Below are 17,617 nucleotides of genomic sequence, written 5' to 3'. Positions count from 1 at the left end.
GACCTACAAAAGCCCCTCCCAACTCTGTTAATCAGTAAAATCTACTCTGTGTTTCTATGTACAACTGTTGGGACGAATATAAGAAGTCTTTAAACCTTTACATTTTTCTTTATATCTTTCTCTTTTTTCCTAAACTGCTTCTCTTTTCTTTTATTGCACTGTTACCTTTTTTTGCTATTTCTCTTTCTTTTTCGTTCCCCCTGTTCTAGTTTAGCTTATATGCATTTCTTATACAGTAATTAATCTTAAAATTTTAATAAACACAGATTATACAGCATATCCTTTTTGACTGCAGCCCTTCATTTTAAAACAATGTATCCACCCATGGAGTAACCCGCTACTCCATTCCCATCACAGTTAAGTAAAAGTAAAGGTTCCTCTCGCACGTATGTGCTAGTCATTCCCAACTCTAGGGGGCAGTGCTCATCTCCGTTTCAAAGCCGAAGAGCCAGCACTGTCCGAAGACGTCTCCATGGTCTTGTGGCCGGCATGACTAAACGCCGAAGACGCACGGAACGCTGTTACCTTCCCACCAAAGGTGGCCTCTATTTTTCTACTTGAATTTTTACATGCTTTTGAACTGCTAAGTTGGCAGAAGCTGGGACAAGTAACAGGAGCTCACTTGGTTGCACGGCGCTAGGGATTCGAACTGCCGAACTGTTGATCTTTCTGATCAACAAGCTCAGTGCTTTAGCCACTGAGCCACCACTTCCTTTTCTATAGAGCAGCCTTGTTTGAAGCCTATATGAAGTGCCACCATGGGCCCCGTGGGCTATAGATCACTTGTCCAGGACTGTATTACTTTTTCTCCCCGAAGATTCTTTCTCTTGCCTTCCTCTCTACGTACTAGACTGCAAAGCTCATAAATCCCAGTTTTCTTTGGCAATGAAGGGTAATTACCTTCAGTGCGAATTTCATGAAATCAACGAATACCGTTCACCAAAATCAAGCATCTTGCAAAAGACCCATCTCGGTGTCATTTATTATATATTTCCCCCTTTCCCCATTCACAGTTACGTATACAAATTAAAACATTTGTGCTAATGAGGACATTAAGATTTCTCTTGCTTATGTATGCCATGAACCTAAGGCAGGGAAAGACAGCATATTTGTAAACGGAAAACAACAATTGGCAAAGCTTGACTAAAATACAGGGAAAGTGAAAACGTTCATCTCACCCTTCAACATGTTTATTGCTCGTTTAACAACGCCCCCCCCCCCCATTGACTGAAGCAGCAACATTCAGTGGGCACATCCAAATATGCTACACTCAGCAGTTAAATTATGGAAACTCCTTTTACCAGCTCCAGATAGAGGCTAATATCACAGCTCACAGACAAAAAAAAAAAAAAGCAAAGGAGAATAATGTTTGCAAACTCTATTGTATTTCCTTTTCTTATCTTGAATGCTTAAAGGAAGCTTTAGGATATAAGAATGTGCAAAGGTCTTGCTGAGACATTCAGAGCTCATGCAAAGCTTCATGTCTGCATTTAAATGGCAAGAGCTTCCCGCAAACAAACCGTTTTTTTTCCCCTAGTTTAAGTCCTGCAGTAAAACAGAGTTTCAGCTTTCAGTAGCTGAGAACAGACAACCTCTTAGCAGGACCGAGCGTGCGAGGAGTGTCCAACTTTGGGAACTTCTGGACTTCAACCTCATGGCTGCCTGAGGAATTCTGGAAGTTGAAGTCCACAAGTCTCAAGTTTGGAGACACACACACACACACACACACACACACACACACACGAGTTAAGAAATTTGATGGTAATGGGATCAAACCACCAAATCAAATGAGTGGAACCAAATGAACAGATTGGGTAGAAAGCAGGAGAACTTCAAGTCCAGAAGTTTTAAACAAAAGGCCTAGAGGCTGGATCTGACCTGTGGGGTGCTTAGATCTGGCCCACGGGCCCGCCCCGGAAATAGTGAAGGACCGTCCTGCAGTCCCTCTGCCAGCGAAAATGTAGCATGCAGCCCTCCCGGACTCTTTTTTGGGCCGCGACGGCCTCATGCAACCCTCCGCCAGCGAAAACGGAGCTCAGAGAGGCTGCGTGTGACCTTCCCAAGCTCTGTTTTTGGCTGCAACAACTTCCTGCAATGCTCTGCCAGCAAAAATGGAGCTCGTGAGGCAGAGGCACCGTGGGCCGGTCCTTTGTTGTTTCCAAGGCAACCCCATGGGCCAAATCTAAGCACCCACACCCCACGGGCCAAATCCAGCCCCTGGGCCTTGAGTTTGACACCCCTGATCTAGAAAGTGAAAACTCTTTCTTCCTGAATGCTGGCTTATTTTTTAAAGGTATCCCTGGCTGGCTGGGAACTATGGAAGTTGTAATCCCATTCATCTGGAGGTCACCATCTAGGAGTCAAACAGGTTGTGTACCATCTTAAAGTTCATCCAGAACAAGCCACAATTCAGCAGGATTCTCTAAAAATCTGGCTTTCTGTTAGTTCTGAATAGTTGGCATCTCTCTTTTATTTCTTTAAAAACTTGAGCCATTTTATCACAATCTCAGTTTAAATCATTTCCAAAGAAAGCTTGTTTGAAAACATCTCTTCCATTACCGAAAATACACTGAATTTTGTTGTTCCAATGCCTGATCTCTACAAAGGAAACTCTATATCGGTACAAATCATAAATGTTATATTTTAGTTTTTATTCTCATGAATTCTAAATATACACTGAAGAAATACGAAACATCACAAGGCAATCAATTATGGACCCGAGTGAACTTTACTGGAAAATTTAAATTGCCACCCAAAACAGGTGATATCTTAGGATCAGAAACAAGGAAAGAGGACAAAAAGAAAAAGAAAAACTTGGATTTGTAAGTCACCAAGACAGAAGCTAGTTAGAGCCATGATGGAAAAGCTATGCCACGCATGACTGCAGTTCTGCAGTTCGGCTGTTCAACTCCCACCGGCTCAGGGTTGACTCAGCCTTCCATCCTTCCAAGGTGGGTAAAATGAGGACCCGGATTGTTGTTGGGGGCAATATGCTGACTCTGTAAACCGCTTAGAGAGGGCTGAAAGCCCTATGAAGCGGTATATATAAGTCTAATTGCTATTGCTATTACTATGCCACAGGTGGCACTCAGAGCCTTCTCTGCGGGCATACCAGCCATCACCCCAGCCCAGCTCCACCACACATGCCCATGCGCCTACTGCTGGGATGCACGGGCACATGCAGGGGGTTGTATGCATGGGGGGGGCACTCCCATTGCATTTTGGGGCCTTGCGTGGCATCCCCATGCCCCATTTTGACTTCCAGGTTGGTGCAGGAGGTTTTCCAGCCCCAAAACAGGGTGTGGCGAAAGCCTCCTGTACCAACCTGGAAGCAAATATTGGGCGAGGGGGGCGAGGCGCATGCGCGGGGGTGGGGGAACATAGGGGAGCACGCATGCATGTGGGGGGGCACATGCAGGGAGGGTCACAAGCGCATGCACAGGGGGCGGGCACACAGGGAGATTGTGCATGCATTGCAATATGGGCGTGGGCACGTGGGTGTGATACACATGCGCACGCTTTCGGCACCTTTTCAACGACAAAAAGTTAGCCATCACTGCAGGGGTGGGTTCCTGCCAGTTCTAACTTCTTCTATAGAAGAGGTTCCAGAAATCTACAGTGCTGTTTAGAACCGGTTCCAGCTCCCCCCCCACCCCGCCCATCCACACATCATCAAGCTGAAGAATGAGAGGAGGAATTCTGGGAGTTGAAGTCCACAAGTCTTAAAGCTGTCCAGTTTGAACACCCCTGGTTTTTTTTTTCTAAAGAGTTAGGGGTGCAAGGGTCTTGTAACTTGACAGCTTTAAGACTTGCGTGCTTCAAATGCCAGAGTTCAACATTTTGGTTGCTAAGCAAGAGCGTTGTTAAGTGAGTTTCACCACATTTTACAAGTTGACCACTCCCACTCAGTCACATGGCTGGCAAGCCACTCCCACAAAGCAGGCCACACCTACAGAAGAGGTTCTAAAAAAATTTGAAACCCACCACTGCATCACTGAGTTAGAGAAACAAGATGCTTCGTATCCTTGAAACTGAATTTAAAAGTATTCCTTCTTCTAAAGATTTCACTAGGGACTTTACACCGGAGGAACAGATGCGTCCAGAATCCCGAAGAAATGAACTTTCTGAAGAGCACTGGGTTTTAATTTTAAAAAGCCAAGATTTGAAGAATGCTTCCTCTCCCTTATTTCTGAAAAGCATTCAGCTGAGTACCTATTTTCTTTTCATGGTCAAATATGGATAAATAATCCATGAAGCCAATGAGGCTTGAAAAACTGGCTTGATGTTCCACCGAGGCTGAGATGTTTTTAAAGACTGCCTTTTGTTGCTTTTCTCTCTCTCTCTCTCTCTCTATTTCTTTCTTTTTCCGCTTTTCATTGTGCAACTGTAAACTGAGCCTGGTCTCCTAGGATAAATGCCAAAAGTAATTGAAATGGAGATTCTCATTTATGGGAACGCATCATTCATATTTATAAAGAGATCCTTGGAATTGTTCAATTGTCGTTTATTTCTATCTAGCAACCCTCAGGGCTGAAACAGGTACCAAATGATGGAGGAGATGGAGGAGGAGGAGGAGGAGGAGGAGGAGGAGGAGGAGGAGGAGGAGGAGGAGGAGGAGGAGGAGGAGGAGGAGGAGGAGGAGGAGGAGGAGGAGGAGGAAGAGGAAGAGGAGGAGGAAGAGGAGGAGGAGGAGGCTGCTTAGAAGAAGAGTAAGATCTTTATTACGGTCAAAGACCAGCAATATACATTTGTTGCTTAGAAGAAGAGAAATCGTTGGAGGGAAATAAATATTTTTAAATACCGTGGATTCTTTTTATTATATATCTTTTATCCTGGTGAGCGTATGATTCTTGGTGTTAAGGTATTATTAGGTTGCAGGGATGGGGTCATATTAAGGACAAAGATTAAATCCCCAGCCTAAATTATGGATTAAGTCCTCATCTTAAATCATCCTTGTAAATAACAAAGCTATTCCAGAGCTCGGAAGGAGGTGTTTTTGCTTTGTGATCACTGCAGGAAGCATCCTCTTTTGAAACTACCCTGCAAAGCAATGCCTCTAAAAGAACAAAGACAACCTGCATATCATTCCATCAGCCTGCTCCGGCACACATTCAATAGCAGAAGAGGCATCGGGCATGTCTTTTGTGGGGTTTCCAACAAATTAGTGAACATGCCAAAAGGATGATCAGGGCATCACAGTAAGTGTAAAACAGGGGTCTCCAACTCCTGGGCTATGGACTGGCACTGGGCCACAGCCTACCAGAAACTGAGCCGCACAAGCAACATAAACCCTATCAATGGTGGGTTTCAAAAATTGTTCGAACCTACTCTGTGGGTGTGGCCTCCTTTGTGGGAGTGGCTTGCCGCCCATGTGACCGGATGGGAGTGGTTTGCTGCCCATGTGACTGGATATGAAGATGCCGACGACACTTGTCAAAACCACCTTAAATTATCTCACACACAGCACTGGCCTGCATAAGAATAGGATGTCAACTTGTTTTTTAAAAGGCATCTTTGGTTTGCGTTAAAACAACTTCAACACACGCAATGTTCTGATTGCACCACAAACGCAGTAGTCATCCTTACCTTTCACAGAGGCACTGAGTTTTATAAACATGAGCATGATAGCGTAGAATAATCATATCCAAAGACCAGCGGTGGGTTTCAAAAATTGTTCGAACCTACTCTGTGGGTGTGGCCTCCTTTGTGGGAGTGGCTTGCCGCCCATGTGACCGGATGGGAGTGGCTTGCCGCCCATGTGACTGGATATGAAGATGCCGACGACACTTGTCAAAACCACCTTAAATTATCTCACACACAGCACTGGCCTGCATAAGAATAGGATGTCAACTTGTTTTTTAAAAGGCATCTTTGGTTTGCGTTAAAACAACTTCAACACACGCAATGTTCTGATTGCACCACAAACGCAGTAGTCATCCTTACCTTTCACAGAGGCACTAAATTTTATAAATATGAGCTTCATAGTGTAGAATAATCATATCCAAGGACCAGTGGTGGGTTTCAAAATTTTTTGGAACCTCTTCTGTAGGTGTGGCCCGCTTTCCGGGTCCACTGGTGGAACCTCTTCTAACCGGTTCGGTAGATTTGACGAACCGGATCTACCGAATAGGTGCAAACTGGTAGGAACCCACCTCTGAACCCTATCCACATACGTGCAGGCAGCATGCAAAACCACATCCCCCACTCCTGCCCACACACCACTTCTTGGTCATGGCCGGTTCGGTGGGGGGGGGGATGGCAGGCCAAGTTACTACCTACTCGGCCAAATCGGGCCGAACCGGTAGGAACCCACCTCTGGTTTCTCCCCTATAAAGCACTTCGCCTCCCAACCACAGTCCGCTTTCTCCATCATCATGGAGTTTCTTCTAGCTGCTATAATTAAGAAAACACTTCAGCTAATATTGACACATCTGTTAAAATGCCTGTCAACTTTTGAAAGAAATGAACCTGCAATGGAGCCGTAAGTGTTCTCCAAACCAAATTATTAAAACATGCAGTACAGTCTGCATGTGCTTCAGTTCCCTGTTTGATTTACGATCAATGACTGGTTCACTCGACAATATTAAACCCTAATCCTAATCCTAAAAAAGAACACAATAGCCAGGCACACCAAATGTTTTGCACTACAACTAGTATCACTTAATGCCAGTGGTGGGATTCAGCCGGTTCGCACCTATTTGGGAGAACCGGTTGTTAACTTTCTAAGCAGTTTGGAGAACCAGTTAGTAATAGCAGTTAGCAATAGCAGTTAGACTTATATACCGCTTCATAGGGCTTTCAGCCCTCTCTAAGCGGTTTACAGAGTCAGCATATTGCCCCCATAGTCTGGGTCCTCATTTCACCCACCTCGGAAGGATGGAAGGCTGAGTCAACCTTGAGCCAGTGAGATTAGAACCGCTGAACTGCAGATAACAGTCAGCTGAAGTGGCCTGCAGTACTGCACCCTAACAACTGCGCCACCTCGGCTCCAGTTGTTGGAAGAAATCACATTTTGTTTTTCCCCATTTTACAGGGCTAATCCTGTAAGGAAGGCAGGAAGGAAACATTCTGGTGTTGTTTCTAGCCTAATCTTTATTGCCCTGCTTACAGAAACTGCCTCTCCGGTTAACCCTTATTACATTGTCACAGCTAAGGCGAAGCGCCCATCGACCAGAGTGACATTGAGTTGGCCATGACCTCCCAGTCACATGACCACCAAGCCATACCTACCCAGCTGGTCATTAAGGCAGAGAACCTGTTGTTAAATTATTTGAATCCCACCACTAACTTAACCTGATAGTGTTGTTCTCTCTGCATTTGTACACAATTACTAAATTGGTACAAAACTGTAACCAACACAACAAACAGCCCACCACTCCCCTCTAGACTAGATTAGGATGCTGAGTAGACCCAGTTGCTGTTAAACCTCAATTTTTAAGCCCAATTTACCGGATAAGCCATTCTATCTTGATTTGAACATGATGCCAACTAGAAGAGCTGAATTTGTACGTCATGCTCGGCTCAAAACAAGCAAATCAAGGTTTGGCGTATTGCAATATGTCCACGGTCAATGTCATTTTACGCTATTGCTTATTAACTCATCTTCCAAAAAGTGCCTGAGAAGATTGTGTGTAGGTCATCTAGCAAGAAGTCCAGACATAATGGGACCCCATCTGCTGTTTCTATCGTCTATCTCTGACCCGGAGCTGCTTCAGAAGATAGTTCCAATCGATCAAAATTATATACACTCAGTTCCCAAGAAATGAAGTAGGCTATCCATTGGGTCCTCAGAATCTGAGTTCAGAACCACAAAGCAACTTAAAAGCAGTAATGCTTTTTGCATTGCTTTTCTTTCTCTTTCAAACATCTTGGGTTTCTTTTAAAAAAAATGCATCCCATTTCTGAACCCTTTTGTTATACAACATATTCCTTGGCATCACTGCCTGCTTTGTAGCACATCACTATAAGGTAATTAAAGTAAGGGACAAGGGACAGAAGGCCTAACATTAAGAAAACTAAGATCATGGCATCCGGCCCTTTCAATTCCTGGCAAATAGATGGGGAAGAAATGGAAGTAGTGACAGATTTTATTTTTCTAAGCTCCAAGATCACTGCAGATGGGGATTGCAGCCAATTAAAAGAGGCTTGCTTCTGGGGAGGAAAGCTGTGGCAAATCTAGACAGCATACTAAAAAGCAGAGACCTCATCCTGCCAACAAAAGAGCATATAGTCAAGGCTATGGTTTTCCCAGTTGCAATGGATGGCTGTGAAAGTTGGACCATAAGAAAGCCTAGGAAAAATGGAGGCCTTTGAACTCTGGTGCTGGAGAAGACTCCTGGGAGTTCCTTGGACTGCAAGGTGATCCAACTGGTCAGTCCTAGAGGAGATCAACCCTGACTGCTCTTTAGAACAGTGTTTTTCAACCACTGTGCCGCGGCACACTAGTGTGCCGTGACATAGTGTAAGGTGTGCCGTGGGAAAAACACTTTATATATAGTCAATATAGGCACAGAGTTAAATTTTTTTAACATTTTCTAATGGTGGTGTGCCTCGTGATTTTTTTCATGAAAAAAGTGTGCCTTTGCACAAAAAAGGTTGAAAAACACTGCTTTAGAAGGCCAGATCCTGAAGAGAAAACTCAAATACTTTGGCCGTCTAATGTGATGGAAGGACTCACTGAAGAAGAGCCTAATGCTGGGTACTCAACACCTTTGAAACTCATCAAATTTTGATGTGAAAATTTTGTCCTGATACTCATTGTTTGTTTGGTACTCAATGCACAAGTTACAACCTGTCAGTATCGGCTGCCTTGTGACTCACTACATTATTCATTATGGGGGAGGGGATTTGTTTGGTAGTCATCATTTTTTAAACTCATCGTGCCTCCCAGAATCAATTAACAATGAGGTACCACTGAACGGTGAATGGGCTTTTATGCTGAAGCAGTCTTTTTGGAGGCCATTCCAGGAGAGATGCTTGGACTTTGAAAAGGATTCTTGTGGATAACAAGAGCAATTTCTGTCACAGCAGGAAAAAATTAAGAGGGAAAATCTATAGCCTAGATTGTGTATGTGCTGGGAAGCATCCCTGGAGGATTTTAATACAGTAGACACGAGAATGGACTCATGGCATAACTATGTCTAGAGGGGACAACATCTATGAGAGAGGAGTCAATTCTTTTCTTATTTAGTCCTACAGATTGTAGTAATGATGTTGACATGTACTAATCCTTAATGTGGATATCTTACTTGTGGCTTAGACAGGTTGTGTTATAAATGGGATTCATAATATGCATTAACCATGGTCTACTGAATAAACCATAGTAGTTGGTTTCAGATATAGCAATAAGTCATAGAGCAAGTTCATTTATTTCTCAAGCTTTTAAATCACATTCCATTAATTTAAAAGGAATCTCATAGACAAATGCAAAGGAAAAGAAAGGAACCTCCAGCCAATAAAATCGTACAAAATTCCTAAACAAAAATTAACATCATAACAAGATGCAAACACAAAATACCTAAAGCTATAAGTCATACAACTCAACCATGGCAATGACTGAACTCTGAGATTATGCCAAGAGAGAAAATAAATGAAAAGCAATAAGTCCCAAAGGTGATTTTTAAAAGGCAACTGGATATCTCTTTGTTTTTGGCTTGAAGAGGTTTTGCTTCTCATCCAAGGAGGAAGAGAAAGAGGAGGAAGAATAAGAAGAGGAGGAGGAGGAGGGGAGGAGGAAGAGGAGGAAGAATAAGGAGGAGGAAGGGAGGAGGAGGAGGAAGAGAAGGAAGAAGAAGAAGAAGAAGAGGAGGAGGAAGAAGAAGAAGAGGAGGAGGAGGAGGAGGAGGAGGAGAAGGAGGAGGAGAAGGAAGAAGAGGAGGAGGAGGAGGAGGAATAAGAAGAGGAGGAGGAGGGAGAGGAGAGTAAGAAGACGGAAGAAGACGAAAAGAGAGAGAAGAAGAAGAAAGAAGAAGAAGAAGAAGAGGGGAGGAGGAGGAGGAAGAGGAGGACGAGAAGAGGTAGGAGGACCGGGAGAGGAGGAGGAGAAGGAAGAAGAGGAGGAGGAGGAGGAGGAATAAGAAGAGGAGGAGGAGAGGAGGAGGAGGAGAAGGAAGAGGAAGAAGGAAGAGAAGAAGAAGGGGAGGAGGAGGGGGAGGGAAGGGGAAGAGGAAGGGAAGAAGAAGAGGAGGAGGAGGAGAGAAGGAGGAGGAGAAGGAAGAGAGGAGTAGGAGGAGGAGGAAATAGAAGAGGAGGAGTAGAGGAGGGAGAGAGGATAAGGAAGAGGAAAGAACGAAGAAGAAGCAAGACGAAGAAGAAGGGGAGGAGGAGGAAGAGGAGGAAGAAGAAGAGGAGGAGGAGGAGAGAAGGAGGAGGAGAAGGAAGAAGAGGAGGAGGAGGAGGAATAAGAAGAGGAGGAGGAGAGGAGGAGGAGGAGAAGGAAGAGGAAGAAGAAGAAGAAGAAGAAGGGGAGGAGGAGGAGGAAGAGGAGGAAGAAGAAGAGGAGGAGGAGGAGGAGGAGAAAAGCAGGAGGAAGAAGAAGAGGAGGAGGAAGAGGAGGAGAGGAGGAGGAGAAGGAAGAAGGAAGAAGGAAGAAGAAGGAAGAAGGAAGAAGGAGGAGGAGGAGGAGGAGGAGAAAAAAACAACAGCTGCTGCTCCTTGGATGAGAAGTGAAATGTCTTCAAGTGAAAACAAAGACAGTTCAGTTGCCTTTTGAAAAAGCACCTTTGGGACAACCATGACCTGGATGATTGAGTCCCCCCCAGAGACACTACACCAGCTAAGCTTAACACCTAGCTTGTTAAGGTGCTGAGGAGGGACAAGTAGAAATGTGACCTAACTCAACCACAGCCATTTTCTGCAGCTGCTGATGGAATAATTTCCTTTACCCATTCAACTAGGAATTTCACAGTGAATGAATCCTTCCGGGATGCCTTTGCAAAGTTGACATGGTCTCCCTAGTCACTGGCTTCCAGTTGCTTAACATTTGTCTTCCGTACCCCATCACAATGACAAGTTTTTTGTTGTTGGTGTTCTTAGTACTTTCTGGTAGAGTTAAGACATTTGTTAGCAACTCTGAGAAGTCACTGCAAGAGATGGGAGGGGGTTTAAGGGGGAGGAAAACCTTATAATTTATACTAAGGTCAATGTTTGTGTTTCTTTCGTGATAAACTTTCAGAAAAAAATACTCAGGAAATGGATGGTCTGCTAATTAAGTAAGCCAATTCCTATAAATATTTGTCTGTCTGCATGCTTAAAATCAAACTGAAAGAATTAAAGAGATGAAGTTGTTTATACAGAGAACAGGCTGTTTAGGAAATAAGAGCATCGTTTGGATAAACAGGTTATTTTCAGCTATTAAAATAGATGTTTAAAAATCTTTTGCAGCCTGTATGCTGAATATTTTTCAGGAAGTGTCTTCCGGTTACACAGACACAGAATGCTGCAACCAACATTTATCAAAATGCATTTATCTAATCACACTTTTAAGACATGTGGATTTCAGCTCCCAGAATTTTCCAGCCAACAGTTACCAAGGAATTCTTGGAGATGAAGTCCACACAATTTAAAATTGCCAAGTTTAGGGGAAAAAAACACTGCTCTAGAGCACCGAAAAGGAGTTAAAGTAGTAGCCAAACTGGCAATTGAGAAGATCGTCATTAATAAGGCTGAGACCCAATTCTGAAAAACCTCTAGAGAAGAGCCAGATTTACATGTGATACTAAGCCAAAACCAACAAACCGCATGTTAATTCAGCACCCGTTCTGGGCTGCGTAACTCTGGAAGATCTCAAAATGGTAATAAAGGATAAAAAAATATTCACTTCCCTGCCTTGGTGGTCATCTGGATTCCAGGATCCAGATCTAAAAACCCTTTTCCACATGTTGCTTTGAACCCAGCTGGTTTTCCATTAACCTACAGAAATTCAGTTAAAGGTCTCCGCACCCACCCAATATCTGGTTGCAGAGGTGGCATTCAGCAGGTTCTGACCAGTTCTGGAGAACCGGTAGTGGAAATTTTGAGTAGTTTGGAGAACCGGCAAATACTAGCTCTGGCTGGCCGTGCCCCCATTTATTCTCTGCCTCCCGAGTCCCAGCTAATCGGGAGGGAATGGGAATTTTGCAGTAACCTTCCCCTGGAGTGGGTTGGGAAAGGAGAGTTTACAGTATCCTTCCCCTGCCACGCCAGAGGTGGGTTACGATCAGTACGCACCTGGTACCATTCCAGGACGATGCTCCAGAGGGCCTGCCTGCCCGCCCATGCTCCTTACCGGTATTTGAACTCTTCAGGGCTTCCACACACACCCACGGAGCGTACGGCACCTACGCAACACTCCTCCACCACGCAGTTGGAGCATTGTGGAGGCGTTGCGGAGTGTCGCAGGCGGTAAGGTAATGCTGCACGTGTTCATGTGGTGGACGCCTGGTTCCGTTGCTCCGTACCAGTTGCAACGGGATCTGGAACCCACCACTGTGCCACGCCCACCAAGCCATGGCCACAGAACCGGTAGTAAAAAAATTTGAATCCCACCAGTATCTGGTTGACGAAAATCTCCTGGTTAACTCTTAAGTACCAAGAAGTCATTTACAAATCAGGATTTGATTTTCTGCATTTCAGTTCCATCTCACAATATTCGGCAATAAAAAGGAGCGGGAGACCACATGATTTATAAAGCTCCCACTAATTGAGAGCACCAGCAACAAAAGGCATTTTTTAAAAAAAAAAAATCTCAAACTCTAGCCAACAAGCAATAAAGCTAGACATAGTTCTCACAACACACTAGACGGTACACCAGACTAAGCTAAAACAGGATGGTTCATTTGTGCTTCTGTAGGCTATGAAAACCCAGCCATGGTCTCAGGACATGATATAAAGGATGGGCCTCCAACCTTTTGGCTTGCCTGGGCTGCATTGAGTGAAGAGGAATTATCTTGGCCTCATATAAAATACACCCGGGTGGACGGGTGGGTAGGTAGGTAGGTATGTAGGTAAGTAGACAGACAGACAGACATGGGAGGGAGGGAGGGAGGGAGGGAGGGAGGGACAGAGAGAGAGAGAGAGAGAGAGAGAGAGAGAGAGAGAGAGAGAGAGAGAGAGAGAGAGAGAGAGAGAGATATGGATGGGTAGGTAGGTAGTTAAGTAGATGGACAGACAGAGGTGGGTGGGTGTGTGGGTGTGTGGATGGATGGATGGATGGATGGATGGATTGACAGTCAACCTCTACTGAGATTGCCAAGAAAACTGCAAATTGACTCGAAGTTACCCCACAAACACACACTTCAAAAACGCAAGTCAACTCTCCAATTATTTGCCATGGGTTATGGGAAGACTTTGCCCATCACTCCCTGTTTAAGGATAATCATAACTTTGAAAGGTTCCAAGGCTGAACATTCATTCACTTAATAATGGATGGATGCATAGTTCTGGTGCCCTCAAACCCATGCCTTGGCCCATTCTTTTCATCCTGCCTCTTTAAGGGCTCAATTAATGGCTTTTAACGGAGCTTTACTGCCAGACGCAGGAATTAGGAAGTATGGGGCACAGCAGCAGCCAAAGACAGCAATAAAATAGTTACAAGGAGTTTAGAAGGTTTTCCCCAACTGAATTTTCCATCAGCATCCTGCAGGCATCTGAGAATGACCTCATAGGCTGGGAATAAGGCACATGAATCAGGCTCACAGCGACTGAATTTATATTAGGGGAGACAAGATTCTGCCACAGGATGAGCCTTCCCAATATTTAGGTAAGCCGAATGTAGAACATGATGTCATCTTGGCAACGCACTGGCCAACAATCCGGACTACAGCCAACATCATGAAATTGGGGCAGAAGCAGGGGTGGGCAGCTGGGGGTATGCAGGGGTTTGGAGAACACCCAAATCCCACTACTGGCTGGCCCTGCCCGCCCCGCCCCTCCCAGGAGTCCCCACACGGCCCGTTTTGGACTGCAGGTAAGTGCAGGGCACGCACAGAGGCTCCGGGAGGGTGAAAAACGGACCTATTGGAAGTGCGCAAAGAAGGCGTGTGCCAGCCACCTGGTCTTCGGGTTTCCAGTGCTCCAGCGTGCACTATGACCAGCTGGCCGGCGTGCAGGCGCCTGCTGGAAACCAGAAGATCAGCTGGCGACGGAGGGTGTGCCCACAGAGAGGGCTCTACGTGCCACCTCTGGCACGCATGCCACAGGTTCGCCATCATGGCCCAATAGTATATGGACTCAATTACTGAGCCTGGGTCTCTTCTCTAGCCATTCAGAGCCCCAGTGATGTCACACTGCATTTGTCTAGGCAAGCCTGTTGAAGATGCTATCCTGCCAGATGGGTTGTTGCTTCCATCACTCTTAACCAGCAACAGTGCCTCTGAAAGACACACACACACACACACACACACACACATACACACCAGTGATGAAATTCAAAAAAAAATTACTACTGGTTCTGTGGGCCTGGCTTGGTGGGCGTGGCAAGGGAAGGATAATGCAAAATCTCCATTCCCACCCCACTCTGGGGCCAGCCAGAGGTGGCATTTGCAGGTTCTCTGAACTAATCAAAATTTCTCCTACCGATTCTTCGAATTACTCAAAATTTCTCCTACCGGTTCTCCGAATTACTCAAAATTTCTCCTACTGGTTCTCCGAATTACTCAAAATTTCTCCTACCTGTTCTCCAAACTACTCAAAATTTCTGCTACCGGTTCTCCGAATTACTCGAAATTTCTGCTACCGGTTCTCCAAACTACTCAAAACTTCTGCTACCAGTTCTCCAAACTACTCAAAACTTCTGCTACCGGTTCTCCAAATTACTCAACATTTCTGCTACCAGTTCTCCAGAACCGGTCAAACCCTGCTGGATTTCACCCCTGACACACCCCCTTGTTAAAAAAAAGTACCTCTTCAATAATGTCACAGCTTCAGAATTCATCATCTCCTCAAGTAATCCACCTACCCAGATCCTGTAGCACATGTGGACATCCTCCACACCCCCAAGACGCGTGATTTTATTTTATTTTATTTGTACCACTAGGACAGTGAAAACAATAGACTCAACACACCCTTCTTCTATGGAACCCTACCTCTCCACCACCACCACCCCACAAAAGTGTAAAAGGATGGATGCTTTCCCCATGCCCTGTTCTGATGTGTCACTCCCGACACCAGCCACACATACACCCTGCAGGCTTCCAGAGGCCTAAAAACAGGGGAGGGAGAGTATAACATGGGACCCCCAACCGGGTGGAAAGATCGCTGGGTGGGAAAAGATAAGCCAAGTGACCTTCTACTACAGGAAGGGAGGGGGGGTGTCTCCTGGAACTCAAGAACAGCCCCTATTTCCATTCCTCTCCACCCACCCATCAAGACCACTCCTTCCCAGCTTTTTTTTCCCATGAGGGAGCCATGGCTCTCTCTGGATAGGGGAGTGGGCTGTTCTTTAACCACTCTGGAAGAGAAATCACAATAGGGAAGGCAATCTTTCTTTTATTACTTTTACTTTGTTTCTGCTGGATGAGAGGGAGCTGCGCCCAAAAAGACTGGAGACAGCAAAGCAGGGAGGATTACGGGGCACTCCCACCCACCCCACGACTCAACCCTCCCTGTGTATTTTCTCTGCAGACTTGACCCACTGAGGTGACGAGCAAATATCATTCTATGTATAATCCTATACATAATCCTTCCTTCTGTTTACTCCCCCCCCACACACACACACACTCACAAGACACCCGTGCTACACAGCAAAGCAAGAAGGGAAGAAGAAGGGGGGGGAGAAATGTCCCCCTTCTGTGCAAACCCATCGACCTTCAAATGACGTCACAGCTCACCTTTCTCCCCCCCCCCCGCACCTCCCACCTTCTCCCCTCCCAAACGAAAGGGGAGTTTGTAGTAGGTCAGAGGAAAAAAGAGCTGAGCGCGGAAGATTCGCAGGTGACCTTTGGCGTGGGACTCAAGCTGCGCGATCGAATTGGGGCGGGGGAGGGAGGGGGAGATAATACCTTCTCCCCGCCTTTCCATAAAGACTTTTTTTGCAACTAGAGCTTACAAACCAGGACATCTGCCGCCCCAGCGAAGGAAAGAGGAGGGGTTGCCTTTAATTCTCCAACAAAGCTTCAATCTTCAGCATGCTGAGCTGGGGGATGTACAACGATGGAGACCCCTCCCCACTTCGCTTCCTTTCCGAATCCATTCGGGCCAAGCATCCATCCATCCCTCCATCCATCCCTCCATCCATCCATCTATCTATCTATCTACTACTAAACCCATTCACTCAAGGAAGACAGGGACTCCCTTGACTTGCTTCGGAGCGGGTTCGGTCCCCTCCAGCAAGCCGACCTCATCCTCTTCTCGGGTGCAGCAGGAGAGGGATGTAACACCCCCCCCAAAAAAGGGGGCGTGTGAGGCACTGGCTAATCCTGCCAAATCACGCGCGCCCACTACTCACCCCCCCATACTGCAAACGCCGGCAGCTGCTGCTCATTCAGACACCCCCCCTCTTCCTCCCCATCTGCCCCCCCTCCTCCCGCAAGCCACACACACACACACACACACACGCCCTCCGCCCCAAAAGAGAGAGGAGGGATGCTCCTTAAGCAGAGGAGCCGTTGAGACCCGACTCCGGGGTAACCACCCAGACCCACCCACCCACCCCTCTCTTGGCAGCCCAAATGCCTAGAGGGGTCCTTGCCCCCCCACCCCAATTCAGCAGGACCGCCTTGGGAACCCCTCGCCACCCCTACATTGGTTTCTTTGAAAAAGCGCCCCCAAACCCGTGAGCTCAGGGAAGCTCGCATTAGAGCGAGCCCCCCTCCTCGCTTTAGCATCCCCCCTCTTTTTAAAAAGGCCTGAAGGCAAGAGAAAAGCACCCCCTCCTCTCTTTTGCCCCGACCACCCACGGAAGACGCGAGGGAGCCTGGCAGAGAAGACGGGTTTAGGGAGACACCCCCCCCCCAAAGCTCACCCGGCCCGGGGTGCCCTGAAAAAGCAGCCAATGTGTCACTTACTCGGGCGACGTGGCCGGCCAGGAGCAGGAGGAGCAGAAGCGGCGGCGGCGGCAGCCCTGCCTGGCCGCGGGGCCTCGACGGCTGCAGCCGAGGCATGTTGGATTCCGGCTGGACGAGGAGGAGGAAGGCACGGCCGATCCGGCTGCCCCCCGCACGGCTGCAGTCCGGAGGGACGGAGAGGGGAGGGGAGGGACGGGGGAGGAGCGGGAGGGGGGCAAGTGCCTTTCCTTTGTTTCCGATGCAACTAGAAACCCGGAGCAACGCAGGGAAGGAGGAGAGCCGGAGGGCTGCGAAGAGGCACCCGCCAAGAGGCAACGGGAGAGATGCAACCGATTGGGAGGGGCGGAGGCCGGCCCGAGCTGCAAGGATGGCCGCTGTGGGACGCCTCCTCCCTCCGGCTCCAGCCCAGAGTCGCCCGCGGCCGCCGGGACCGTAACAATCAGAGCGCACCCCGCTCCTTCCCCCGCTCAGGAAACGTGCGCTCCTGATCCGTTTCCATTCGCTCAGCGGCTGGGAGGAGGCAGGAGAGGAGAGAGAGAGAGAGAGACGGAGAGGCTTGCGGGCGCCCTCTAGCGCCGGTTCGGGCACCCCACCCACCTCCCAGCGTGATGCCCGGCGCAGCAAACTCGGCATCA

General features: G+C 47.0%; 1 protein-coding gene across 1 annotated transcript in view; it reads right to left on the bottom strand.

Moving 5' to 3' along the window:
- The window catches only part of SDC3 (syndecan 3), a 115,397-nt gene extending 98,006 nt beyond the window's left edge, over positions 1-17,391 (bottom strand). Inside the window, 1 exon segment of the mRNA XM_032227081.1 lies at positions 16,983-17,391. Coding sequence (XP_032082972.1) covers positions 16,983-17,078 — 96 coding nt within the window. The 5' untranslated portion in view covers positions 17,079-17,391.
- Between the last annotated feature and the right edge of the window lie 226 nt (positions 17,392-17,617).

This window comes from Thamnophis elegans, chromosome 12 (genome assembly GCF_009769535.1).
Source record: "Thamnophis elegans isolate rThaEle1 chromosome 12, rThaEle1.pri, whole genome shotgun sequence".
Classification (NCBI taxonomy): Eukaryota; Metazoa; Chordata; class Lepidosauria; order Squamata; family Colubridae; genus Thamnophis; species Thamnophis elegans.
Note: the sequence above shows the minus strand (reverse complement) of the source record. Positions and strands in the feature narration are given on the sequence as shown.